The sequence below is a fragment of the Mastigoproctus giganteus genome, chromosome 4, assembly GCF_048544385.1.
Source record: "Mastigoproctus giganteus isolate SK-2022 chromosome 4, ASM4854438v1, whole genome shotgun sequence".
Lineage (NCBI taxonomy): Eukaryota > Metazoa > Arthropoda > Arachnida > Uropygi > Thelyphonidae > Mastigoproctus > Mastigoproctus giganteus.
In genome coordinates this window covers 241,334,376-241,362,116 of record NC_143578.1, presented here as the reverse complement: position 1 = coordinate 241,362,116, position 27,741 = coordinate 241,334,376, and the positions used below count along the sequence as shown (strand labels likewise).

The window sequence follows — 27,741 nt, the reverse complement described above, 5'->3', positions numbered from 1 at the left end:
GACATAATAACAACCACCCTGTGTACTTGGTAGCAATACCCGTCATGAGGTGGAACCCCCAATCAGGGAGAAATAATATAAGAGCAATGATAATAATAATAATAATAAACAAACAAGTCAGTGGTGGATCCTAACTAGAAATGTGCAATATCTCGAAAACGATTCACTTAAGGACCCATGTTTACTAGACTTTTTTTGCATTATTGTACAGTTCACCTTTTAATTGTTGGCCATCACTTTTTGAAACACCCTGTATACATGGATGTATTAATTCTCCCAATGTGACCCAGGATGAATGTTGTTGAAATAAAGCTTATGAAAGGATAATATATTCCAACAACTTCATGAAAGTTCTTGAAAGGTAAAAATATCCAGCAGGTCACAAGAACAATTCCACGTTTAACACATCATTTTTCTAGAACTTCAAGAAAGAAGTAGTAGTAGTAGTAGCAGTGGCATGTGGTGCAAGAAAGCAAGTGTATGAGCTTATGCAGCATCAGCCAAAAAAAAAAAAAAAAAATCACACCATTCCCTCCTAATGCCTGTCCAGTTCCTCCTTAAATTTATTCAACCTATCAACTTCCACAACGACAGATGGAAGTTTGTTCCAGCAATTAACCACCCGCTGGCTAAAGGCAAATTTCCGCGCATCCAATCTCCATCTGTCCTTCCTCAATTTGAATTTATGCCCCCTTAGGTTCGTAATCTGAACAAGTGGAAGGATCCCATCAGAATTCAGCGTGCTCAACCCATTCAAGGCCTTATATACCTCAATCAGATCACCGCCTAGTCTCCAACTACTGCAATTTGCAGAACTAAAGCCTCTCTTGGTAAGAGGATCCCTTCATTCCCCTCACCAATCTTGTTGCCCTTCTCTGTACACGCTCAAGCAAATCTACATCCTTCCTAAAATGAGGCCTCCAGACCTGTACGCCGTACTCAAGGCGTGGCCTGACCATTGCCTTATACAGAGGGATAATCACCTCCTTTTCCCTGCTAGCAAAATTCTTATATATCATTGACAAAACCCCATGACCTGCCCTGGCAGCCTGTCTGCATTGCTCAGAAAACTTCATATCTGCCTGCACAATTACTCCCAGGTCTTTTTCATTTTCTACCACCTTAAGGGTAGTACCACACAGTTGGTACGTTTCTCTGGGGTTACTTCTACCCATATGTAGTACTTTGCATTTGCCAAGGTTAAACTTCAGTTGCCACTTCTTAGCCCATCTGCCCAAATTATCCAGATCCTGTTGCAGTAGCACACTGCCATTACTGTCATTAACAACCCTGCCAACCTTTGTATCATCTGCAAACTTCGACATTAAGCCTGATATACAAAACAACAGTGCACCTAACACCGAACCCTGTGGGACTCCACTAATAACATTAGTCCAAGAAGAGCAGCACCGATTGATTACCACCCTCTGTCTTCTAGCACTTAACCATCCTTTTATCCATTGTAGCAACTTACCCTTAATACCATTCTGCTCCAATTTGTACAATAGTCTTCCATGCGCAACAGTGTCAAAAGCTTTCCTGAAATCCAAATATATGATATCAAAATTATTTTTCGCATCCAGTTCCTTTGTAACCACATCATAATATCCTATCAAATTTGTCAGACAAGACTTTCCCTTAACAAACCCATGCTGTGTCTGAATTATTGCTGCAGTCTTGTCTAGATGATCCTGCAATGCATCTTTAATCAGCGACTACATTATTTTACCCGGAACAGAAGGACAAATGGAATTCGTTTCTCGTTTCGTTAAGGACAAATTTAAGTCTTCATTTGTCTTTATCTATACGATCAAATCTTCCTTACAATAGAATCCACAGTCGTTTGTAGCACTGGTTTCCTGATATTTTATCTCCAACGTCTTCCAAAGTAAATAATAGTTCATTGAAGACAAAAATATGGCTCGGATCCTGTAAACACACTACGGGATAAATTTTAGACTTGAAGAAGGTGGTTATGTTGAGAGAACACTTTAAACAACCGAGCGCTACCTATCACGTCCATAGGGTTTTCCAAAAAGTGAAAAAGTTCTTTGATCATCTGCAATCAGTTTGAAACAGTTTTAAAAGTTAAAACTCCTTGGAAACTTCTAAAAAAACACGTAGAGTAATCAGATTGGTGAAGTACCGAGTAAACCCCTTCGCCTTAAAGAATGAGCAAAGTTCGATGAAGGAGCACAGGACAAAGTGAATCCTCAGCTGGTATTGAATTAATACATTTAATAAAATCAGCTAAGGTGAACAATAATCATAGAGAAAATACTTACTAGAACTTACTATATAGTATTAGAGTCTCGAAGTTCTCTTCTTTTGAAGGCTCGAACAACGATTAGATTAAAGATGAGAAATACATCCTTTGCTAGTATCAATTCTTGTTTATTATTTCTGATAAAGTTGGTAACAGCTAGGTACAGTTCAAGTTGTAAATCGTGGTGGTAATGCAAATCATATGGCCTAATGTCCAGTTGAACGTCTTCTAGTGTTACTTGTTTATTTTTCTTTTTATGGTGTTTGAGATATCTATACTGCACCTCATAATGGATGGGCAGTTTTCCTAGCAAACCTGCAGGGCCAAGGTGGATGTTGTCATGCACGCAAGGGACATAATCAGTAATGCCGCTCTTTCTGCCTGTAAGAGTTGTTTTATTTTTCCTCCTCATATGTGTAGTCTCAGCAAAAGGAAGAATACCATTCACATTCAGCTTCTTCGATCCATTCAAGGCCTTGAACGCCCAGTGAGATCACACTGTAGTACCTATTCTCCAGAAGCTGTAATTTGCAGGACTGAAGCCATTCTAGGTAGAGCACACTTTTTTTCCATTCACCAATCTGGTTATCCTTTGTCGACCTACCAACAGATGTACATCCTGCCTAAAGTGAAGCCTCCAGACCCTATATACAATACTCAAGATGTGGCCAAATCGTGGCCTTGTACAGTGAATGAAATGAAATTATTATTATTATTAGTCATATAGTGCAAGGAAGCCTGAGGCTTCTGCCGCACAAGGCAAAAAAAAAAAAAAAAAAAAAAAAATTCTGAATTATCCTGAGAGAGAGAGAGAGAAGGGAATCACCAAGGAAGAGAAGAGTGATGATATCCAGCTCAGGACCATGGGTGTGCCAAGCCCATACTCACCAGATGTGAGCCTCTGTGAACACAAAAAAAAAAATAAAGCCCCCTGAATCTGAAGTCTTCGGATCAAACCCGAATAGTTGTCGATCTTAAACATAAAGTTAGTGCCATTTTTTGTTTTTGACTGCTTTTTGTTTTTGCTCCTGATAACGTAGAAGATACAATTTAATAATTTTGGCCAAATAAAATATAATTTATTTAATTATATATCCATTTATTAATTATAATTTTATTTTTCATATAAATTCCAAAAACCTTTCTCATTATTCATTGGTAGATTGGAAAAAGATCTTCTTCGAGAGTTGCACTCGAAAAATCAAATCGGCCTCGGTTACGATAGCAATGGATGGAGTACTAAATGAATCTAGTTCTGTGGTGAGTGAGATGGCTTCTCAAATAAACGAAATTTCTTCCCAGCTAAATGAAACCTCTCAAAATATTGCCGAAAAGGCTGCAGTTTCGGTGTGTGGAATGACTATTGGTTATTCCAGTCTTGCTTTAATGTCAATGTTTGCAATATACTATGGATCTTTAATGGCGGCTGAAAAGGTGCGCAATGCACTCGAAGTAAGTACATCTGTGTGTGTTGCCATGTTTTGTGCAATGGAATAAATAGCTATGTTTGAAAAGTATAACCGTTGTTAGATAAGTGAAAATAGGTGTATAATGCAAGTTTCCATTGAAAAACGTAATTATTTAAATTATTTTTTAAATGGTAGAAGTCTGTTTTTACTGCACTCAATAACGTGTAAAACAGCTTATACAAATTGCCGGTCAGTGAAATCGGTTATCTGTATTTCCTCTGATTCAGCATATTAGACAAAACCTGGATTTGTCCAATACCATTCGGATTAGTGTGAATTTGGATGACTAGACGTGTCATATTTTACCAGCCTAGTTTGCCCTTAATTTTAAAAGTAAAATTAACGACTTATGCAGTCACATGAAAGTGCCTTACCATCTTTGTTTAACTCATTTTGCAAGTAACGTTTCGTAAAATTTTACGCACGTTATTATCAGTGAATATTTAAAGACAGTTACAGAATCTTTTCACTCTGATAAATAAAATTGAAGTACCTAAAATCATGACTAGAATTCTTGCATCGTTTGTCACTACTACTTATACTAATACATTTAAAACCCTACAGTTATACTGCTAGTTATGATATAAGTAATTCACACCAAATCACCGATATAAAATCTCTACGAGTGTTAAGTCGTAACTTACAAATTCTGTAGCTGAATTTAAAAGGAAGTTAACGAACGTGACTTCGACCATTAAACTATTTATTGAATAGTTTACCGGTTATTGAACAGTAAAACGGTTTACCGAGTTCATCCATCCTCCTATTTATCAGATTTGGTTCTGGCAAGCTTCTTTCTCCTTCTGAACTCTTTTATCCCTTTTTGTTCTTTCTCTTTTTCTGAATGAAGGTAAAAGGGAAACGACTTCATGCCATGCAGAACGTCCAATAGGATGTTGCTGCTATGGATAAAAGGATGGTTGAGTGGGAGAAGATAGAGTGGTAATCAATGAACACTACTCGTCGTGGGCTAATGCTATTATTGGAGTTCCTCAGGGTTCAGTGTTGGGAACATTGTTGTTTTGTTTATTTATCAATGATATTCATGAAGGTATATCATGCGTAATGTCCAAGTTCCCATATGATACAGAGGTTGGCAGAGTAGTTAATAACGGAAATGATGGCATGCAACTGCAATATGATCTAAAAAGGTTGGGCAGATGGGCTGAGAGGAGGCAACTGAAGTTTAACATTGACAAATGCATATTATTGCATATGGGTACCAGTAACCCCCTGTGCCGCACTACACTCAGGGTTACGGAGAACGAACAAGAACTGGGGTAATTGCGATATGAAATTTTCAGTCAGATATGAAGTCTTCATATCTGATATGAAGATTTCAGAGCAGTGCAGGCAGGTTGCCAGAATAGTTCATGGGATCTTGTCGCTGATATATAGGAACTTTGCTAGTAGGGATAAGGAGGTTAGCGCACTATGGCCATAGTTGCCGATGGCCTAATAAATCCATAAACCAACAACAACAACAATAAGGAGGTGATTATCCCTTTGCATAAACCTCTTACAAAGGGATAAGCACCTCTTTATACTATAAAGTAATGGTCAGGCCCCACCTGGCGTACGGCAACAGGTCTCATTTTAGGAAGAATGTAGGGTTCCTAGAACGAGTACAAAGACGGGCAGCAAGATTGGTGAGGGGAAGAAAGGTGATGCTCTCACCAAGAAAGGGTTAAGTTATGCAAATTGTAGCGTATGGAGACGGCACGCACCTGCTAGGTGATCTAATTGAGATGTAAAAGGCTGAATGGTTTGAGCAAGCTCAATGCTGATGGGACCCTTCCTCTTGCTCAGATTACGCACTTGAGGGGCATGAATTCAAATTGAGGAAAGACAGTTATAGAATAGATGAGCGGAAGTTTTCCTTCAGCCAACAGGTTGTTGGCTGATGGAACAAGCTTTCATCTGATGTGGAAGTGAAGATACATCGAATAAATTCATGAAAGAACTAGGCAAACTAAAATTTGTTTAGTGCATACAGTCAAGCGCAATGGTGGTTCCATCACGATCTGGGGTTGCTTCTGCTTTTCTGGAGTGGATGATGTCATCAGAATTGAAGGATTTTTAGAAATGAAGACTCTAAAATGATTCTTGAACATGATGCAATACTATCTGGACTTCGACTTTGTGGAAGAATTTTTATATGACAATGTGATTAAAGTGGCCTGTGCGCTCTGGATTCATTATTAATATCAAATTACTGTTGCTCAGAGCGAAAAGGATACAAAACGGAAACGGATTCGCCCTGAGCAACAGTAATTTGATATTAATTTTATATGACAAGTCAATGATCCGAAGCACGACTAAGCTGTGCAGGGATTTTCCAGAAACTAAACAACAACAGGTGGGTATTGCAAATTATGGTGTGGCTATTCCAATCGCCTGACTTAAAGAGAATAGAGCTTTTATGCGATCATCTAGACATTCACGTCATAAAAAAACTATTAAGTATTAGGCACCCGAATATTTAAATCCATATACAGTGCTGTGTGTCTATTAATTGCCTATGTTCTATGGTCGATTTGTTTCATGATATTAGCGTCCCCTGTAAATGATTACATCTACCGATATATTTCTTTTGTCTGTAAATTGCGTGTGTTCTCTGGTCGATTTGCCTGTTTGTTGGACGAAAAAAACTGCTATCTACGGCTGAGACCGACTAACTCAGCCACGGAGTGAAAAAAGCCTACTGAAGTTCCTCGAGTTATCGACGGGATTCGAACCTTTTCTGGGCCTTTTCCATCCGGTGTGGTGAGGACTGAGACGATACCACTGTGCTACCCACGCAGACAATTCAAATCATAAAGTCTGCTCATCGTCACAGAATTCACGGAAAACCCTGCAGATACACTGGGAATAATGTTATCCAAGTCACTACTATAAAATTAATCGCCAGAATGGCACATCTGTGTAAGACAGTGATAAAATATTGTGTAGGATATTTTGTTGAAAAATCAGTAGACTTGTTAATATTAATCATTTCAATATTGTAATGTAAATTATAAATCAGTAAAAATCCTTAAAAGGCTTCGTAGTGCGTTCTTTTTTCTATTTAACCTTTCATTGCGATAGCTAATTTCCAAAAAAATAATAATAATAATAAATAAATAAATGAAAATAAATAAATAAAAGACGAAAACTGTTGTCATACGCTTTGTTCCAAACTTTCAAGTATGGAGCGTAATTCTTTTTCTGAGCATTCGTTTTTTTGCTCTTAGTAACTAAAAAAAAAACGAATCGTTTGTGGAATGAAATGATAAATCTATGGCAGACACGCTGGGATACGTCATCTGTTACTAGGACTTTTTTCCCTGAGGTGACCTTTTGTGTAAAGCAGAAACCTCTTTGGTTCTCTTTAGACTTATATACATCCTTGCTCTTAACGGGACATGGATCTCTTAACGAAAAACTATGTCGTTTTGGTCTTTCTAGAACGGAAGCTTGTCAATGCGGGGAAAATGAAAATTGGAGCCACATTTTATTTGAATGTCCGCTGTATAATGACAGAGATGTTTCCCTAATTTTTTTTATTATTATTTTATATTATTTTATTTTATTTATTATTATTTATTTTTATTTATTTTATTTTATTATTATTATTTATTTATTTATTATTTATTTATTTATTTATTTATTTTTTAACACCACGGGGAAATTCCCTTTTTTTTTCTTTTCCCTCTGGAGTGGGCCCCCAGAGGAATCTGGCCCAACTTTTGCCAACGTCAGGTGGGTCAAAGTCTCGAATTGAGAGAGTGCGAGCTCCATTGAGACTGGCCCACCTTCCCGTGGTGTTGGCGAGTACCCAGAATCATCTGTCCAGGTGACTGATGCTTCTGGGTAGCCAAGCGGTCAACCACAACAACAGAACACACATACACACAAACATACACTACTTATTTCTGGCCCTTCTACCGTGATACTGTTCTTCACAGAGATACGAGGCGGAGATGAACTGACGTTCTAGGTGCCGCCCATTACAAAAACACATGTCCACATGTCATACGCTTTGTTCCAAACTTTCAAGTATGGAGCGTAATTCTTTTTCTGAGCATTCGTTTTTTTTGTTCCTAGTAACTAAAAAAAAACGAATTTTGGAATCGTAGAAACTAAAAAACATTCGATTTTTAATTTCTAGGAGTCCACTTATGAATTTCGGACGGATTAATGGATGGATTCCACGTCCTCTGATTTATAGAAAAACTTATGTACTTAGTAGAGGCATATGACTTAAACCATTACCCTTATGACAGCTTATGGATTCTGTGGAACACTCTCCACCAGTTTTTGTAAAAATCTTCCCTTCCTATTTTCAGCTATTCGGCCTTCAAAGCGGTGATTAGTTCAACTGTTTTTTTAGGCAGTTTCTCCTCACACGCACCCGACAAATTAAGTTTAATTCCAGAGATTCAGTATAGAATTGAGGTCAGGGCTTTGACTTGGTAGCTCCAAAATTTCGAGCTAGTGATTCCTGTAACTCTTATGATACCCTATCAAATGAACCAGGTCATGCTTTAGGCACTGTGTGTGTGAGAGACAAAGGGAGAAAACTGAGAACTTGAATCTTGAGATGCGCATAGCTCACAGAATGGGACAAATGAGAGTGAGATTGGGCTACATTTTGATATAGCATATTCAATTTAAAAGTCACGTAAGCCTAAGTAACAACCTCTTGTTTGTTTGTTATTTGGTTTTTAGGAGCATTAGCAACTAAGGCCATATTGCTCCGGGATATGCGGTGGTCATTCCTTGACCTTTCCGCACCTCCATATTTGGTGGTCACGGGCTCAAACCCCGGTCTAATCAAGAAGCGTGTGCTACTCACTGCTGCTCCTTCCCACCTGGCTACGGAGGTGCCTACAACCTCTTGAAGCTGCTTGGATTATATATAGTGAATGCAGTTCTTTGAGTCATTGGCTCAATATATCTAAAGGCCTACCTGGTGGAGGCAGAAATTTCTGAATGATTTAGCTGTACTCCACGAGAAGGCTAAATTTCTTAATATTTTCACACACTTTTAGTTTTCACACTGAAAACAAAAAATAAGATGATTGCTGAGAGTTTCCTCAGCAATCATCTTTTTATTCTTGAAAAGACAGAAACCCAATAGAAAAACTCGCAATTTGTAGATTCGAAAGATATTCCAGGGGCATAGTGAGTTAGCCTTTCCAACTGCAAGGAAAGGTCAGGGAGTGGCTGCCTAGTTTCAGTCTTCACCAAAGAGGCTCGATCTAAACTAAATTAAGCAATTTTCTCTATTCAGGGTAGTGGTCCTGAGACTCAGCCTCACATCTGGACTGTAGTATCATAGTAGTTTCGTGGAATAATTATTTCAATACTTAACAAATTTAATTGTTAAATGCATTTTTGGTTAATCTGTTTGGTTTCCAGTTTTTTGGTATTAGTGTGATGTGTCTGTAAATTGTGACTTTATTAGCATTAGTAGAGGCTTATGACGCAAGAAAGCACGTTTATGCAGCATCAGCCAAAAAAAAAAAAAAAACTTCCACTTCACCCCTCCGTTCGTTCGAAATACCTGTCCAGCTGAGCCTTAAATTTATTTAGGCTATCAACTTCCACAACAAGGGATGGAAGTCAGTTCCACCAACAACTACCCGCTGGCTAAAGGCAACTTTCCACACGTCTATCCTACATCTGTCTTTCCTCCATTTGAATTTATGTCCTCTCAGGTGATTATTCTGAGCTAGAGGAAGAATCCCATCAGAATTCAGCATGCTCAAACCATTCAAGGCTTTATACACCTCTATCAGATCACCTCGTCGGTGCCTAGTCTCCAGACACTGTAACTTGCAAAACTTAAGCCTTTCTTCGTAAGAGCACCCCTTTGTTCCATTCACTAATCTTGTTGCCCTTCTCTGTACTCGTTCCAGCAGCTCTACATCCTTCTTGAAATGAGGCCTCCAGACCTGTATACAGTACTAAAGGTGGGGCCTGACCATTGCCTTATACAAGAGAACAATCATCTCCTTATCCCTGCTAGAAAAATTGCTGTATATCATTGACAATACACCATGAGCTACTCTTACAGCCTGTCTGCACTGATAAGAAAACTTCATATCTGCCTGCACCATTACCCCAAGTTCGTTTCATTCTCTACCACTGTCAGTGTAGTACCACAGAGTTGATACGTTACTCTGGGGTTGCTGTTTCCCATATGTAGTACTTTACATTTGTCAATGTTAAACTTCATTTGCCACCTCTCAGCCCATCTGCTCAACCTTTCCAGATCCTGTTGCAGCAGCATAGCGTCAGTAGTTTCCTTAACAACCCTGCCAACCTTTGTATCGTCTACAAATTTGGACATTAAGCTTGATATACCATCATGAATATCATTTATAAATACAGAAAACAACAATGTACCCAACACTGAATCCTGAGGGACTCCACTAATAACATTAGTCCACGTTGAGCAGTGTCCATTGATTACCACCCTCTGTCTTTTTTCACCCTCAACCAGCCCTTTATTCATAGCAGCAATTTGACTCCAATGTCACACAGCTCCAATTTGTGCAGCAGTCTTCCATGTGCAACAGTATCAAAAGCCTTTCTAAGATCCAAGTATATAATATCAAAGTTATTCCCTGCATCCAGTTGGGTGCAGGGAATAACTATGATGCAGAGGACTGCATCATAGTATCCAATCAAATTGGTCAGGCAAGACTTCCCCTTAACAAAACCATGCTGTATCTGAGAAATAACTGAAGTCTTGTCTAAATGATCCTGCAGTGCTTCTTTAACCAGTGCCTCCATCAATTTTCCTGGAACAGAAGTTAAACTCACAGGTCTATAATTACTTGTGTCAGCCTTTGATCCTCCTTTGTGAATTGGGGTCACATTTGCACATCTCCAGTCTATGGGTACCTCCCCTGAGTCCAAAGCAGCTCTCATAATTATGGCTGAGGGTTTGCTTACTTCCTTTGTTGCCCCCTTTAATATACTGGATAGATTCCATCCACTCCAGGTGCCTCTTTCATGTTTATCCTCAACAATTTCTCCTCCACATTTCTCTCAGTTATTACAAAATCATCTAGCTCACTGCCAGAGTTTACTTCACCTCTGGCATTCCCCTTCCTGAATAACTTCTCGTGTGTGAATGTAGGTGCAAAATACTTATTTAGTTTGTTACCCACCTGAGCAGGATCCTCAACTGTTGAACCATCAATATCCGGTGGACCAATCTGATTCATCCCTTTCCTTCTAGAGTTTACATAGGTAAAGAACTCTTTTTTGTTTTCCTTTGCCAAGGATTTCTCATAATCTGCCTTTGCCTGCCTAATCTCCTTTGCGACTTGGTAACATACCAGCTTATATCTATAGATATAAGCTGGTATATACAGATATAGGCTTCAATATCACCCATTAATTTATATGTATCCCATGCATTTTCTTCTCTGCCATATGTCTCATTAGTTCTGACATCAATTTAGACCTAAACCTTGAACAATATTTCTTAGTTGGTATGTAAAGCCTAGTAGCTTCCAAAATGCTTCCCATATTGAATTTGCTGTTGGTATCATCATCAGTTGGACCCACTGTATAGAATTTAAATACTGTCGCCTTTATGAAAGCAAAAACCCTTCCCTTTACCCCTGATGGTAGTTACCTCTTTGAGTAAATCCAACTTCAGCACACTGTGATCACTGCCACCTAGTGGTTCCTTTATGCGCAGATTCTTAATGCATGAAGAATCACTACTGATAATCAAATCAAGAGTATTCCTCCCTCTAGTTGCCTCCCGAACATGCTGATGTAGAAAACAATCATCCAATAAATCCACAAAAGCCTTGCTAGTGTGTGAGTGACCAACCCCCCAAATTCCAGTCAATATCTGAGAAATTAAAATTCCCCATTATAAGACTCTCTGATTTACTGGCCCACTCTATTTCCCTGTAGAGTGTCTTATTATACTCATCAGAGTCATTAGGCCTATAGCACACTCCTACTCTCAATTTTGATCTCCCAATGCTTGTGTCACACCAAACTGACTCGACACTGCACTGTCCAGCGATGTCCACTGGTTTCATTTTCTTGGATTTTGTGTTTCTTAACTAATAGCATAACCTCTCCTCCCTTCCTATCCTGTCTATCCTTTCTGTAGACGTTGTACTCCCCAAATTCCAGTTCTGCATTCCTTATATCTGTGTGACACCACGTCTCTGATATCCCAACAATATCAGCTTTTGATGTTTTCAGCAATACCTGAAATTCACCAAATTTATTTACCAAACACCTAGCATTGATGTACATGCAAGTATACATGCACCTGTTCGTATTCTTAGCTACCCTAACACAACCCATGTATTTACTTGTATCGCAATGACTCCCGGCAGTCTCTGAAGTACCTGCATCTTATTTTCCAGCTGCTGTTCATTGCAATAGAAGCAGTGCAAGAATCACTTTCAGCTCTGCCAGTGGCTGCTGTTAATGTATTAGTCCTTGTATCCCCCCCAAGCTAGCAGTTTTCCAGTTTGTTCCCAAGCTAGCAGTTTTCCAACCAACCTAACACTGCCTCGATTGCATCAGCAAATATTCTTGCTCCCTTTCTGTTTAAGTGTATTCGATCCCTGTATAAGCAGTCTCTTCTCTTAACAAGTACAGACCAGGCTGAAAAAATTCTAACCCTTGAGCGTCGCACAATCTTTCCAGGGACGAATTGATCGACAAGCTCTCATCATATACTCCCTGCTATCGTGTCTGGGCAGAATTGCAGACACTTTCAAATTCAACCCTAATTCATGGCTTTTTTTCAGTAGTAGGAGATCGGCCGAATGACTTGTTAAGTAATTCGGCCGGTCTCCTTCTCTTAATATTAGTGCCAACGTGTACAACAATATCCCTATCAACTTCCACAACGACAGATGGAAGTTTGTTCCAGCAATTAACCACCCGCTGGCTAAAGGCAAATTTCCGCACATCTAATCTACATCTGTCTTTTGTTAATTTGAATTTATGCCCCCTTAGGTTCGTAATCTGAACAAGTGGAAGGATCCCATCAGAATTCAGCGTGCTGAACCCATTCAAGGCCTTATACACCTCAATCAGATGTGGGCAGCTGAGAGCTTGATAGGCCCTTCAATTTAATTAATTATGTTACATTTGTAAAATCTGTGTTGTTATATGTATTTAGTTAAAAAGTACAATTTAATTGACAATGAAGTTTAACAATATTAATAGATTTTACTGACAATAGTGAAATTATAGTATCCTTATAATACCGTGATAATTCTGACTAAAAAAATAAATAGCAAATGCTTAGAAAAGCGGTACTCACCTTGTATAAATCTGCAATAAAATTTTTGGTAGATGGTGGTTTGATTTAGGTGGAAAGAGGCATTAAATAGAACTAAGGCGGGGAATGGAGTGAAAATATTTTAAACAGATTTTAAAATGAGCGCAAGGAAGTAGAAATGCAGATCTCCAATCCTTGGTTGTCACAAAGAGGTTAAAAGACGTAAATGAAAAAAAGAGAGAAGACAGGTGGTGCCAATAGTCGTTACGATGGACTTTCGTGGGTGAACCGTCATCAGTTGGCAAATGGAATAGAAGTGAACGCGTGTTGTATTTAAGGTTATCTAAACTCCCATGATGCTCTTTTTGACACGTGGGAACTTCAGCCGCGAGAGGTTCCAAGCCGGTGAAAGGTTGAAGGGAAGTTTAGCGTTAATAATGTTGAGATCAGAATGGTGTCGGTACCATTCGATGGTGAGGGCTTCATATTGAAGAATTCTGTAGCTCGATCTAAGTTTAATAATAGTGATGGCAGAGTCAACAAGGGGGGTGTGGTTATGGGTTTGAGCATGGGTTGTTAACTCAGTGCAGGATTGACTTGTCTTGAAACTGTTGAAGTGGTAGTATGCGCGGGTATTGGAAGTCGTGGAGGAACCGAATATGAAGCCCTCACCATCGAATGGTACCGACACCATTCTGATCTCAACATTATTAACGCTAAACTTCCCTTCAACCTTTCACCGGCTTGGAACCTCTCGCGGCTGAAGTTCCCACGTGTCAAAAAGAGCATCATGGGAGTTTAGATAACCTTAAATACAACACGCGTTCACTTCTATTCCATTTGCCAACTGATGACGGTTCACCCACGAAAGTCCATCGTAACGACTATTGGCACCACCTGTCTTCTCTCTTTTTTTCATTTACGTCTTTTAACCTCTTTGTGACAACCAAGGATTGGAGATCTGCATTTCTACTTCCTTGCGCTCATTTTAAAATCTGTTTAAAATATTTTCACTCCATTCCCCGCCTTAGTTCTATTTAATGCCTCTTTCCACCTAAATCAAACCACCATCTACCAAAAATTTTATTGCAGATTTATACAAGGTGAGTACCGCTTTTCTAAGCATTTGCTATTTATTTTTTTAGTTAGATTTTACTGATTAATTTACAATTTTATATTATATACTAAGCTTATGATATCTAGTTCGGAATATAACGTTGTATCGTATAACAATGGTGGCAAGTTACAACGGTAAATCTATGGACACTTAAGTATTAATTAACTTCCAAATCTCGCTGTCTCAAATCAGAATAAACTAAGGATCCTGACTAAGTCTATAAGCTACTTATAGAAAATAATTTAATATAACAATTGTTCAATAAAGCGGCTAAATATGGCAAAAAAACTTCTCATTTAGCGGAACTGCAACTTGTAACACGTGGATTTGATACCCTTACCGATACCTACAAAATCTCTATCTAAGTTGAACTTTAAACTAAGTATCGTAACTAGGAATATAAAGCTACTCTGGAAAATAAGTTAATATGCCAATGAAACAGAAAAAAAAAACTTCTCTTTTCCAGGAGCAGTAAAAACTTCGCCCGCACAAGGCTACCCTCGAATGGTCGGCTTGCATATTCTGCTCAACCAAAAACTTGAGTTTATGGGGTGAGAATAAACCATTCAGTCCTCAACAGAGACCAACGAAATGGACTGAAAGTCGTTAATAATCAACTCCAAGCAGAGCTCCTCAGAAAGACTTGAACAGGCTTCGAAAATGGTCAGAAAAGCGGTGGCTAAGTTTCAGTGCAGGAAAATGCACTTAGGAAATAATAGTCCCAAAATAATAGGGACCATAAATTGAAATGGGAGAGGAGGAAATTTAGAGGTTATAGAAAGTTTTCTTTTAGCCAGCGAGTTATTACGAGAACAAGTTGCCTTCGCAGGTTGTTGAGGCTGATAAGTTGAATAAATTCAAAGGTCAACTGGACATTTATATGTGATGACGGAAGTGCATAATGCGTAATTTTTTTTATCACTTTTTATTTATTTTTTATTTTTGGCCAGTGCAGCAAAGCCCTGTGGTTTACTTGCACTATGTGGCTAATACCAATACTATTACTAATGCTAATACTATTACTAATTAGTATTAGCATTTTAGCATTAGTAAAGGCATATGATGTAAGAAAACAAGTTTATATAGCATTATATAGCCAAAAGAAAAAAAGAAAAACCTCGTTTCACTCATCCACTAATGCTAATACTATTACTAATTAGTATTAGCATTTTAGCATTAGTTAAGGCATATGATGTAAGAAAGTTTATATAGCATTATATAGTCAAAAAGAAAAACCTCGTTTCACTCATCCACACGCTCCAAATGATTGTCTAGTTCTGCCTTCAATCTGTTTAAGCTGTCAACTCTTACAACGACAGATAGAATTTTGTTCCAGCAATCAACCACCCATCCACCCATGAATAAAGACATAAACGCAAACTTCGCACATCTATCCTACAACCGTCTTTCCTCAATTTGAATTTATGCCCTCTCAGGCGGTTATCGAAACCTTAGGCCTCTGAGGTTTCGATAGCAAGGAATTTTTTTTCGCCAGGAACTGATGTTTTTTCGTCCAGCGAAACAGGCAAATCGACCAGAGAACGCGCAATTTGCAGCCATAATACATGAGCACCTAAAATGAACCAGCGGGTAGTTGATTACTGTAATGTGGGAAACCACAGGTGGCGCCCGACCCTAACACTATGTAACTTCCATCTCGTCTGCGCGAGTAGCACAGTGGTTCGTCACCGTCCTCCCCACACCGGGTGGAAAAGGCCTGGGTTCGAATCCCGTCGATGACGCGAGGAACTTTAATGGGCTTTTTTCACTCCGTGGCTGAGTTAGTTGGTCTCAGGCGTAGATAGCAAGGTTTTTCTCCCCAGTAACTGGGGTTTTTTCGTCCAGCAAAACAGGCAAATCAGCCATAGAACATACGCAATTTACAGTCATAAATACGGGTTAATGTATTTAATTACGGGCAACCCTAAAATAATAATTTGATTTTGTAACTTCCATCTCTTGTTGCGGAAGTTGATGGCTTAAATAAATTTAAGGCTGAGATGGACAAGCATTTGGAGTTTATAGTTGGGTGAAATTGGAGATTTTTTTTTTTTTTTTTTGGCTGATACTGCATAAACTTGCTTTCTTGCATCTGATGCCTCAACTAATGCTAATGCTAATGCTGTGTGGCCCTAATGTAATAGTGTTTTTATAACTTTAGTAGTCTGCGCGAATTGTTAGTGGTATTGCCACCGTCCTCCCCACACCGGGTGCAAAATCCACGGGTTCGAATCCCGTCGATGAGACGCGAAACGTTTATTGGCTATTTTTACTCTTTGGCTGAGTTTGTCGATCTAAGGAGTAAATAACACTAATTTTTCCGAGGAACCCGGGGTTTTTCCTCCAGAAAACGAGCAAATCGACCAGAGAACGCACTCAATTTGCAGACACGTACATATGGGTAGATTAAATAAATTTCCGGGTGACCCTTTAGATGTTTTTTTTTTTTTTTTTTTTTTTTTTTAATCTTAGTAGCAGAGCTTGTGTGCTCTGTGGATGAATGCACAAAGAAATAAGCAATTGTCAATCCACTGCAGGACGCAGGCCTCCTCAAGAAGTTATGTTGAGGAACTTGGCAATAACATCTGGTGAGTATGGGTTGGCACATCCAGGGTCCTGAGCAGGATATCATCATTGTTCTTTTTCTTGGTGATTCCCTTCTACTCTCTCTCGGTAATTCAGAAATTTTTTTTTTTTTTTGGCTGGTGCAGCCTAAGCCTCAGGCTTCCTTGCACCATATGGTTAATAATAATAATCTGCCATGCTGTTTAGTGGTGGTTGGCAGATCGGCTGTATTTAGCATTCAGGAGATTGAACCTTGGTCTACTCAAAGAACTAAGGATGGGGTGCTGTTGCACCCCCCCCCCCATGTTCACTCGGCTACATTATGCTAATGGAGCAGATGCACAATGATAAAAATTATGATCGATGCATGTTGAAATTTTATCATTCGATACTCACTCTGTGTGTTTAGTTGTTCATTATACTGATTAATTTCAGTTCGCCTGTTGAATACCCGATCTAGTCGAGTAGCCAAGGGCGAGAGTGCAGAATCACAGGCGTTGGAGTGGACTGCGGTTAAAGCCTGCGTCACTGCTAAATACACTTAGCAGTTGTATTTATTGTCTTAATGATTAATCCTAAACTGAAGTATAAACTGAGGAGTATAAACAGAACACTTCAGCCAGTAAGTCATAAGTGTACTCTGTTTGTAAACTTCCTGTAGCCATGGTCGGTTTCCATGTTTTGCTAGATTAAAAACCGGTGTTTTATGGGCGCGATGCTATAGCTCCCGAATAGACTACCTCTGTCATGGTGTGAATAAATCAACAAAACTCTTCCCCGCCTGAAGGCGATTCCAACGCAGGCCTTTTCCACACTATTCATAAGATCAGGGATTGTAACGACAACGACCGCTGCCATTTACACATGTACGGAAAGTAATTGTTGTAATCAGGGACGATTTTTTTCTACATATAGCTAAACAAGCTATAGCTTAGGACCTCACATTACAAAGGGCCTCGCTCCACCTTAAAAAAAACTCTTTTTTTAAAAATATTGTCAGTAAGAGAAAAGGGCCTCAAGTTATAGCTTACGGCCACAACAACTTTAAATACGGCCGTGGTTGTAATTAATTCTAATCTGCTCTGATCTATTGGTCATGCTGTAGTACACTGGCGTGCAAAATTTAAGGACCCGTCAGGTTTTCACCTATAGCGTTTCAAAGGATGGCCTGGATATGGGAAAAGCATACCAAAGGAACCTCGTGAGGTACAGAAATGATGAAGGAAAAAACACCGACACAACAACGGAAACAAAACTGTACAGAGCGACTTTGTTCAAAAATGGCAACATAGCACTGGCTGCCATGATACAGATGCATCACTGACAAAGATGGAACAAAGGGAAGAGGTAGTCCTCAGTAGCAGATATGGCTACCCCTAATGTCGATGCACGATTTACACTGCCTGTCCATACTTAGAACAGTGTTGTCGATAAGTTCTTGCGGTAACATCGTCCATTCCTCTGTCAGCGCCATCTTCAGCTGGTGAACATTTTCTGGTGGGTGTTGACGTGCCGCTAGGCGTCTCCCTCAGAGCGTCCCATATGTGTTCGATGGGATTTAGAACGATGGAACGGGCAGACCAATCCATGCGAACAATGTCCTCACTTTCCAAAAGCATAATAACAGCTGCAGTGCAATGGGGTGTGGCATTATCATCCATAAATATGAACTTTGGGCCAATGGCACCTCGGAACAGACTTACATGGGGAAGGATTACCTCAGAACAGTAGCGTGCACCGGTTAAAGTACCGCCTTCTGGAGTTGTGTACGTCCATCCAAGATAACGCCTGCCCAGACGAGAACACCTCTACCGCCATATCGATCCATTTCAGTGATGTTTGCAGGGTGATACCGTGTGCCAACCTCTTGCCAGATTAGCTGATATCCAGAATTGCTGCTGAGACTGAATCTACTCTAATCGGTAAAGAGTACCTTAAGTAAAGCTTTTGCTGTTGTAACCTTTAGAAATAGTGTTGGTCTTTAATTTTTGCACAGCAGAGTATAAACAGAACACTTCAGTTTAGGCTATCTGCTACTGTGGGTTTTTTAACAAAAAAGTCTCTGCAAAATTAACTTTGTACTACAACAATTTTGTTCAAATATAATTAAATTTTCAATGTTTCCGTTTATTCGAAAAATATTTCTTGACTGAATGTCTAAGAGTATGAAAGAGATTGTTTATGCATAGGTATGGCACTTCCATCATTTCTGCTACCCAGGTAATATGAATGCATCGTTTATTCATATCTCATATTGTGAACACCTTCACAACGAGTTGCCTAGGTATTGCACTACATCGAATAAGTAACGCTTCTCTGGAAGAGAAGACTACTGTAACTTATTCTCAGCTGGGCACCACCACCCAGACGGCACCGGTTCGAAGCTACTTGGCTTCATCATCAGTGGCTGGGCAGGGTACCCTGTTGAAATAGTGACCAGAGAAGTGTTACTTATTCGAAGTAGTGCAACACCTAGCAACTCGTTGTGTACAATATGAGATATGAATAAACGATGCATTCATACTACTTGGGTAGTAGAAATGATGGAAGTGCCATACCCATGCATAAACAACTTCTTTCGTTTCTCTCTATTGATTTATTTTAAGTTTATTTTTCTAATAAATTCGGAAAGGCAGACGTGTAAACTTAGTGTTGGTTTCGAGGATTTGTGTTAAACAAACCTTCGTCGAGAGTTGCGCTTCAGTACTAAGTCCACTTTGATTACGCTGGCAATGGCTGACATTATAAATGAAACGATTTCCCAGTTGAATGACACGCTTTCTCAGATAAATGAGACTTCTCAAAATGCTACCCAAAAAGCTAAAGTCTCAACAGAGGGAATGGCTGTTGCTTACACCAGTCTCATTATAATGGCACTGTTTCCAATATTCTTTGGATCTTTTAGGTCTGTGAAGCGCCACAATGAACAGAAAGTAAGTTATATCCATATGTATTATCCGTATGTTATGTTCTTTGAAATAATGTGATCTCTACGGCCGTTATAAAATAAGGGGTGCAACAAAAAACAAAGTTTATGGAGTAGAGTGTATGCCTGGAAAGTTTCGCAATTGTGGCAACATTTAAAAGCTTAATTTTCATGTAATTGACGTTTTTCAGAGTTGCCATATGGTCCATTGCTGGCATTTAAAAAGATTTTAGGGAGAGAGATTAAATTCTTGGCGTAAGCATAATTAGTTACATTGAAGAGAGGTAGTGGAATCAGTTTCCCCCTCAGCTATTATTATTAAAAATATGGTGTTTTTTGGGGGGAGAGATGTCATTTATTGTCTCGAAATCAACGGTACTGAAAATAGTTAATTTTTGCAAGTGTCCATACAACTATTTCAAGTATAGTGGAAATATATATTTGTTGCATTTAGTGGACGAATAGTATGGAACAGAAATGATAATAAAACAAAATACAGCGGAGGAGACCGTAAAAAAATAGTTTATCACTTGAAAGGGCTGTGAAGAGTCAGGTGATGTATTTAGAATTTTTGGAAGTGATTGGCAAGCTGTGAGAGCTGTTCGTTTGGTTGGCCACAGATGTTTATCTTGAAGAACATAAAAGATGGCTGTATAAGAGTTGAAGTTGAGCATAGTGTTTTAAAAAGAAAGTATGAAGATGAAGGCAAAAAAAAAAAAAAAAAAAAAACCACATTGAAAGGAAGCTTTGAGTGAAATGGACTGAAGTGGTACTTACAATCGGGCTTGATACACTGTAAAGAATACAACTCCTTTTAAAGGATTCTCTTTAGGATCTGTTATATATGTTTGAGGATATTGTAGTTTCCAAGTAGATGAAACTGGTAATGCAATTGTTTGGTTGCTGAATACTAGTAATGCATATTAGCCTGATCTGAATGCTACCCCTTGTTAATATCATTGCACTCTTTCCAGAAGATGAATATCCTTCCATAAAAGGTCTGAAAGCGTCATATGACAGCATATGAGGCTTTCAGATCTGTATGTGGTCTAGCCATTGCCTTGTGCAATGGGATAATCATCTTATCTCTGCTGGCAAAATCCTATGAGCTGTCTTAAAACAGCCTATCTGCACTACTCAGAGAACTTCATATCTAACTGCACAATTGCTCCAGGTCTTTTCATTCTCCACTACCATATGGTTGATACATTTCTCTGTGGTTACTGCTACCCATATATAGTACTTTGCGTTTGTTAATGTTAAACTTCAATTGCCATTTCTCAGCTCATCTGCCCAACTTTTCTAGATCTCCTTGCAGTAGCATACTGTCATTAACCATCCTGCCAACCTATATATCATCTTCAAACTTGGACATTAGGCCTGATATGCCTTCATTAGTATCACTGATAAATATTGAAAACAATATGCCCAACACCAAACCCTGGGAGACTCCAGTAATGCCACTGGTGCAAGAAGAGCAGTGCCTCTTCTCCCATTTAGCCATTGGTAGATTATCATTATTATTGTTGCTTTTATGTTATTTCTCCCTGATTGGGGGATTCCACTCTGTGACAGGTAGTCCTACCAAGTATACAAGGTGGTTGTAATGTCTGGTGTTACTGTTGGTCGAGGAACTCTGACTATTCTACTGGTGTTCAGGTTTGCAAATTCTGGAGTCCCTTGTAGGTGTTCTCTGGGAGACCTATTGCTGCTAGGCTGCTATGTAGAGTTTTTGGCACCATACTGGTGGTTGACACAATGGTCATTACTTGTTGCATATGCCACATCTCCTTGACCTCATGTCTCAGGTTTGTGTACTTCCTAATTTGTTCCTCATGGGTTTTCTGGACATTTTCTAGTGTTGGGCACTGCTATATCATTCAGGTAGATAGCCTTTTCCATCTTGTCCACAAGGGTTATGTCCAGTCTGTTTTGCGGGATGGTTTTATCTGTTATTATGGTATAGTCCCTGTAAAGCTTGTGGGCTTGGGTCTCTAGTATTGCTTGGGGTTTGTACTTGTAGGATGGTACACTTTCTTTGATCAACTGGTATTTCTTCACTAGCTTCTGATGTATTATCCTGGCTACTTGGTCGTGTGTATGAGTGTACTCAGTCTGGGTGATCACCTTGCATCCCACAGTGATGTATTGGATTATTTCTCAGGTCAGGTGTATTTTCTATAGTGTTACCTGGTCTTGGATGGCCAGCATGAATCCTGCAGACTCGGGGAAGAGCGTCCTGCTTGTGAGCCATGCATTTGAAGCAATGTTATCGATGTGATCTTGATGGAGGTCATTGTAGTGTCTACCCTGGAGTGCTTTCTTTGCCTATCTCTCTAGCTTCGTTTCTTGTGCCGTATGGGCGGGAGGGGCTCCTTGCTTAGGTTGAGTGGGGTATACCATTTATCTATCTTCCTTATGGCCTGGTGGAGTGGTGCTGTGTTGTTCTTGAAGTAATTCTTCAGGTTAACTGTTTTAGCATTAGCATTAGTAGAGGCATTTGATGCAAGAAAGCAAGCTTATGCAGCATCAGCCAAAAAACAAAATAAAATAAAAAATAACCACTTCCACTTCACCCCTCTGTTCGATCGAAATACCTGTCCAGCTGAGCCTTAAACTTATTTAGGCTATCAACTTCCACGACAAATGATGAAAGTCTGTTCCACCAACCAACCAACCAACCACCCGCTGGCTAAAGGCAAATTTCCGCACGTCTATCCTAAATTTGAATTTATGCCCTCAGGTGATTATTCTGAGAAAGAGGAAGAATCCCATCAGCATTGAGCATGCTCAAACCATTCAAGGCTTTATACGCCTCTATAAACTTTATACACCTCTAGCAACTAAGCAAACCCTTAGCCATAATTATGAGAGCATCCTTGGATTCAGGGGAGGTCCCCATGGACTGGAGATGTGCAAATGTATTCCCAGTTCACAAAGGGGGATCGAAGGGTGACACCAGTAATTACAGACCAGTTAGTTTAACTTCTGCTCCGGGTAAAATAATGGAATCACTGGTTAAAGATGCATTGCAGGATCATCTAGACAAGACTGCAGCAATAATTCAGACACAGCATGGGTTTGTTAAGGGAAAGTCTTGTCTGACAACTTTGATAGGATATTATAATGTGGTTACAAAGGAACTGGATGCAAAAAATAATTTTGATATATAAAAAATTTGTGTATAAGGCTTTGAATGGCTTGAGCATGCTCAATGCCAATGGGATTCTTCCTCTTGCTCAGAATAATCGTCTGAGAGGGCATAAACTCAATTTGAGGAAGGACGGATGTCAGATAGATGTGCAGAAATTTTCCTTTATCCAGCGGACAGTTGGTTTGTGGAATAGACTTCCATCACTTGTTGTTGAAGTTGATAGCCTAAACAAATTTAAGGCTCAGCTGGACAGGTATTTCGAACGAACGGAGGGGTAAAAATGGGAGTAGTGGTTGTGTTTTTTTTTTTTTTTTTTTTTTTTTTTGGCTGATGCTGAATAAGCTTGCTATCTTGCCTCATATGCCTCTACTAATGCTAATGCTATTTGGATTCCAGGAAAGCCTTTGACACTGTTGCGCATGGAAGACTATTGTACAAATTGGAGCAGAATGGTATTAAGGGTAAGTTGCTACAATGGATAAAAGGATGGTTAAGTGAGAGAAGACAGAGGGTGGTAATCAATGGGTGCTGCTCTTCGTGGACTAATGTTATTAGTGGAGTCCCACAGGGTTCGGTGTTAGGTCCACTGTTGTTTTGTATATTTATCAATGATATTGATGAAGGTGTATCAGGCTTAATGTCAAAGTTTGAAGATGATACAAAGTTGGCGGGGTTGTTAATGACAGTAATGGCAGTGTACTACTGCAACAGGATCTAGATAATTTGGGTAGATTGGCTAAGAAATGGCAACTGAAGTTTAGCCTTGACAAATGCAAAGTACTGCATAAGGGTAGAAGTAACCCCAGAGAAACGTACTAACTGTGTGGTACTACACATAAGGTGGTAGAAAATGAAAAACACTTGGGAGTAATTGTGCAGTCAGATATGAAGTTTTCTGAGCAATGCAGACAGGCTGCCAGGGCAGGTCATGGCGTTTTGTCAATGATATATAGGAATTTTGCTAGCAGGGAAAAGGAGGTGATTGTCCCTCTGTATAAGTCAATGGTCGGGCCACGCCTTTATGAGTGTAAGTCTGGAGGCCTAATTTTAGGAAAGATGTAGATTTACTTGAACGTCTACAGAGAAATGCAACAAGATTGGTGAGGGGAATGAAGGGATCCTCTTACCAAGAGAGGCTTAAATTCTGCAAATTGCAGTGGCTGGAGACTAGGCACAGTGATCTGATTGAGGTGAATAAGCCCTTGAATGGGTTGAGCACGCTGAATTCTGATGGGATCCTTCCACTTGTTGAGATTACGAACCTAAGGGGGCATAAATCCAAATTAAGAAAAGACAGATGTAGAATAGATGTGCAGAAATTTTCCTTTAGTCAGCGGGTGGTTAATTGCTGGAACAAACTTCCATTTGTCATTGTGGAAGTTGACAGGTTAAATAAATTTAAGGAGGAACTGGACAGGCATTTGAAGGGAATGGTGGGATTTTTTTTTTTTTTTTTTTGACTGATGCTGCATAAGTTCATACATTTGTTTTCTTGCATCACATGCCACTACTTCTACTATCAGATCACCTCGCTGGTGGCTAGTCTCCAGACACTGTAATTCGCAAAACTTAAGCCTTTCTTCGTAAGAGCATCCCTTTGTTCCATTCACTAATCTTGTTGCCCTTCTCTGTACTCGTTCCAGCAGCTCTACATCCTTCTTGAAATGAGGCCTCCAGACCTGTATACAGTACTCTACGTGTGGCCTGACTATTGCTTTGTACAAGGGAATAATCACCTCCTTATCCCTGCTAGAAAAATTCCTATATATCATTGACAATACACCATGAGCTGCTCTTGCAGCCCGTCTGCACAGCTCAGAGAACTTCATATCTGCCTGCACAACCACCCCCAGGTCCCTTTCATTCTCTACCACTGTCAGTGTAGTACCACAGAGTTGATATGTTGCTCTGCATTTGCTGTTTACCATATGTGGTACTTTACATTTGTCAATGTTAAACTTCATTTGCCACCTCTCAGCCCAACTGCTCAACCTTTCCAGATCCTCCTGCAGTAGCATAGTGTCAGTAGTATCCTTGACAACCCTGCCAACCTTCGTATCGTCTGCAAACTGGGACATTAAGCTTGATATACCATCATCAATATCATTTATAAATACAGAAAACAATAATGGAACCAATACTGAATCCTGAGGGACTCCACTAATAATATTAGTCCATGATGAGCAGTGTCCATTGATTACCACTCTGTCTTTTCCCCCTCAACCACTCCTTTATCCATAGCAGCAATTTGCATCCAATGCCACACTGCTCCAATTTATGCAGCAGTCTTCCATGTGCAACAGTATCAAAAGCCTTTCTAAGATCCAAGTATATAATATCAAAGTTATTCCCTGCATCCAGTTCTTTTGTGACTGCATCATAGTATCCAATCCAATTGGTCAGGCAAGACTTCCCCTTAACAAAACAATGCTGTGTCCGAACTATTACTGAAGTCTTGTCTAGATGATCCTGCAGTGCTTCTTTAACCAGTGCCTCCATTAATTTTCCGGGAACAAAAGTTAAACTTACAGGTCTATAATTACCTGTCAGCCTTTGATCCTCCTTTGTGAATTGGGGTGACATTTGCACATCTCCAGTCCATGGGTTACTTCCCCTGAGTCCAAGGAAGCTCTCTTAATTATGGCTAAGGGTTTGCTTACTTCCTTTACTGCCTCCTTTAATATAACTGAATAGATCCCATCCACCCCAGGTGCCTTTCTTGTGTTTATCTTCAACAATTTCTCCTCAACTTTACTCTCAGTTATTACAAGATTCTCTAGCTTACTTCCAGGGTTGAATACACCTCTGGCATTCCCCTTGCTGAATAATTCATCGTGTGAATGTCGATGCAAAATATTCATTTAGTTTGTTAACTACCTGAGCAGGATAATCAACAGTTGAACCATCGATATTAAGTGGACCAATCTGATTCATCACCTTTCTTCTAGAGTTTACATAAGTAAAGAACTCTTTGCTGTTTTTCTTTGCATTCCTTGCCAATGATTTCTCGTAATCTGCCTTCGCCTGCCTAGCCTCCTTTTTAACTTGGTTACAGATCAACTTGTATCTATCATAGGCTTCTCTGTCACGTGTTAAAATATATGTATCCCATGCATTTTTCTTCTCTGCTATATGTCTCATTAGATCATCTGACATCCATTTAAGCCTAAATCATGAACAATATTTCTTAGTTGGTATGTAAAGCCTAGTAGCTTCCAAGGTAAGTTCTTTGAATGCTTCCCATTTTGAATTTGCTGTTGGTAACATCGTCAGTTGGTCCCACTGTATAGAATTTAAATACTGTCTCAGACCGTCGTAGTCGCCTTTACGAAAGCAATAATCCTTCCCTTTATCCCGATGGTACTTACCTCTTTGAGTAAATCCCACTTCAGCACACTGTGATCACTGCCACTTAGTGGTTCCTTTATCCGCAGATATTCTTAATGCATGAAGAATCACTGCTGATAATCAGATCAAGAGTATTACTCGCTCTAGTTGCTTTCCGAACATGCTAATGTGGAAAACAATCAACCAATAAACCCACAAAAGCTTTCCTAGTGTGTTAGTGACCAAGCCACAAATTCCAGTCAATATCTGGGAAATTAAAATCCCCCATTATAAGACTCCCTGATTTAGCCCACTCTATTTCCCTGTACAGTTTCTTATTATACTCATCAGAGTCATTAGCCCTATAGCACACTCCTACTCGCAATTTTGATCTCCCAATGCTTATGTCACACCAAACTGACTCGACACTGCACTCTCCACCAATGTTGACTGGCTTCATTTCCTTGGATTTTATGTGTTTCTTAACTAATAGCATAACCCCTCCTCCATTCCTAACCTGTCTATCCTTTCTGTACACATTGTAACTGTATGACTCCACGTCTCTGATATCCCAACAATATCCACCTTTGATGCTTTGAGCAATACCTTAAATTCATCATATTTATTTACCAAACTACTAGTATTGGTGTACATGCAAGTATACATGCACCTGTTCCTATTTTCTTAACTACCCTAACACAACGCATGTGTTTACTTGTACCACAATGACTCTCAGCAATCTCTGAAATATCCGGTATCTTGTTTTCCAGGCTTCTGCTCATTCCAGTAGGCCGACCGGGCTAGCCGAGTGGGTAAAGTACCTGCCCGGCAACCCAAAGGTCGCGGGTTCGATTCCCGCCTCGGGCTTGGATCAAAGTACTGCAAAAACCTTGGGAGGTGCAATATGGCCACAGAAGCCGATGCGCCAATAACTACCAAATCAAAAAAAAAAAATCATTCCAGTAGAAGCAGTGCAAGAATCAATTTTGTCTTTAGCCAGCGGGTAGTTGGTTGGTGGAACAGACTTCCATCCCTTGTGAAAGTTGATAGCCTATATAAATTTAAGGCTTAGCTGGACAGGTATTTCGAATGAACGGAGAAGTGAAGTGGAAGTTTTTTTTTTTTTTTTTTTTGGCTGATGCTACATAAGCTTGCTTTCTTGCGTCATATGCTAATCACTTTCACCTCTGCCAGTGGCTACTGTTAATCTATTAGTCCTTGTATCCCCCCAAGCTAGCAGTTTTCCGACCCACCTAACACTGCCTTTAGCATTAGCATTAGTAGAGGCATATGATACAAGAAAGCAAGCTTATTCAGCATCAGCCAAAAAAAAAAAAAAAAAACCCACTACTCCCATTTCACCCCTCCGTTCGTTCGAAATACTTGTCCAGCTGAGCCTTAAATTTATTTAGGCTATCAACTTCAACAAGCGATGGGAGGCTATTCCACAAACCAACTGCCCGCTGGCTAAAGGCAAATTTCCGCACATCTATCCGACATCCGTCCTTCCTCAATTTGAATTTATGCCCTCTCAGGTGATTATTCTGAGCAAGAGGAAGAATCCCATCGGCATTGAGCATGCTCAAGCCATTCAAAGCCTTATACACCTCTATCAGATCACCTCGCCGATGCCTAGTCTCCAGGCTCTGTAATTT

General features: G+C 39.6%; 1 protein-coding gene across 1 annotated transcript in view; it reads left to right on the top strand.

Annotated features, from left to right (window-relative positions):
• Window positions 1–19,382: 19,382 nt before the first annotated feature.
• The window catches only part of LOC150087564 (signal peptide peptidase), a 153,391-nt gene continuing 145,032 nt past the window's right edge, over window positions 19,383–27,741 (top strand). The window contains exon 1 of the mRNA XM_090371252.1: window positions 19,383–19,612. Within this exon, the coding sequence (XP_090227378.1) occupies window positions 19,412–19,612 (201 nt within the window). The 5' untranslated portion in view covers window positions 19,383–19,411. The remainder of the gene's footprint in view (window positions 19,613–27,741) is intronic.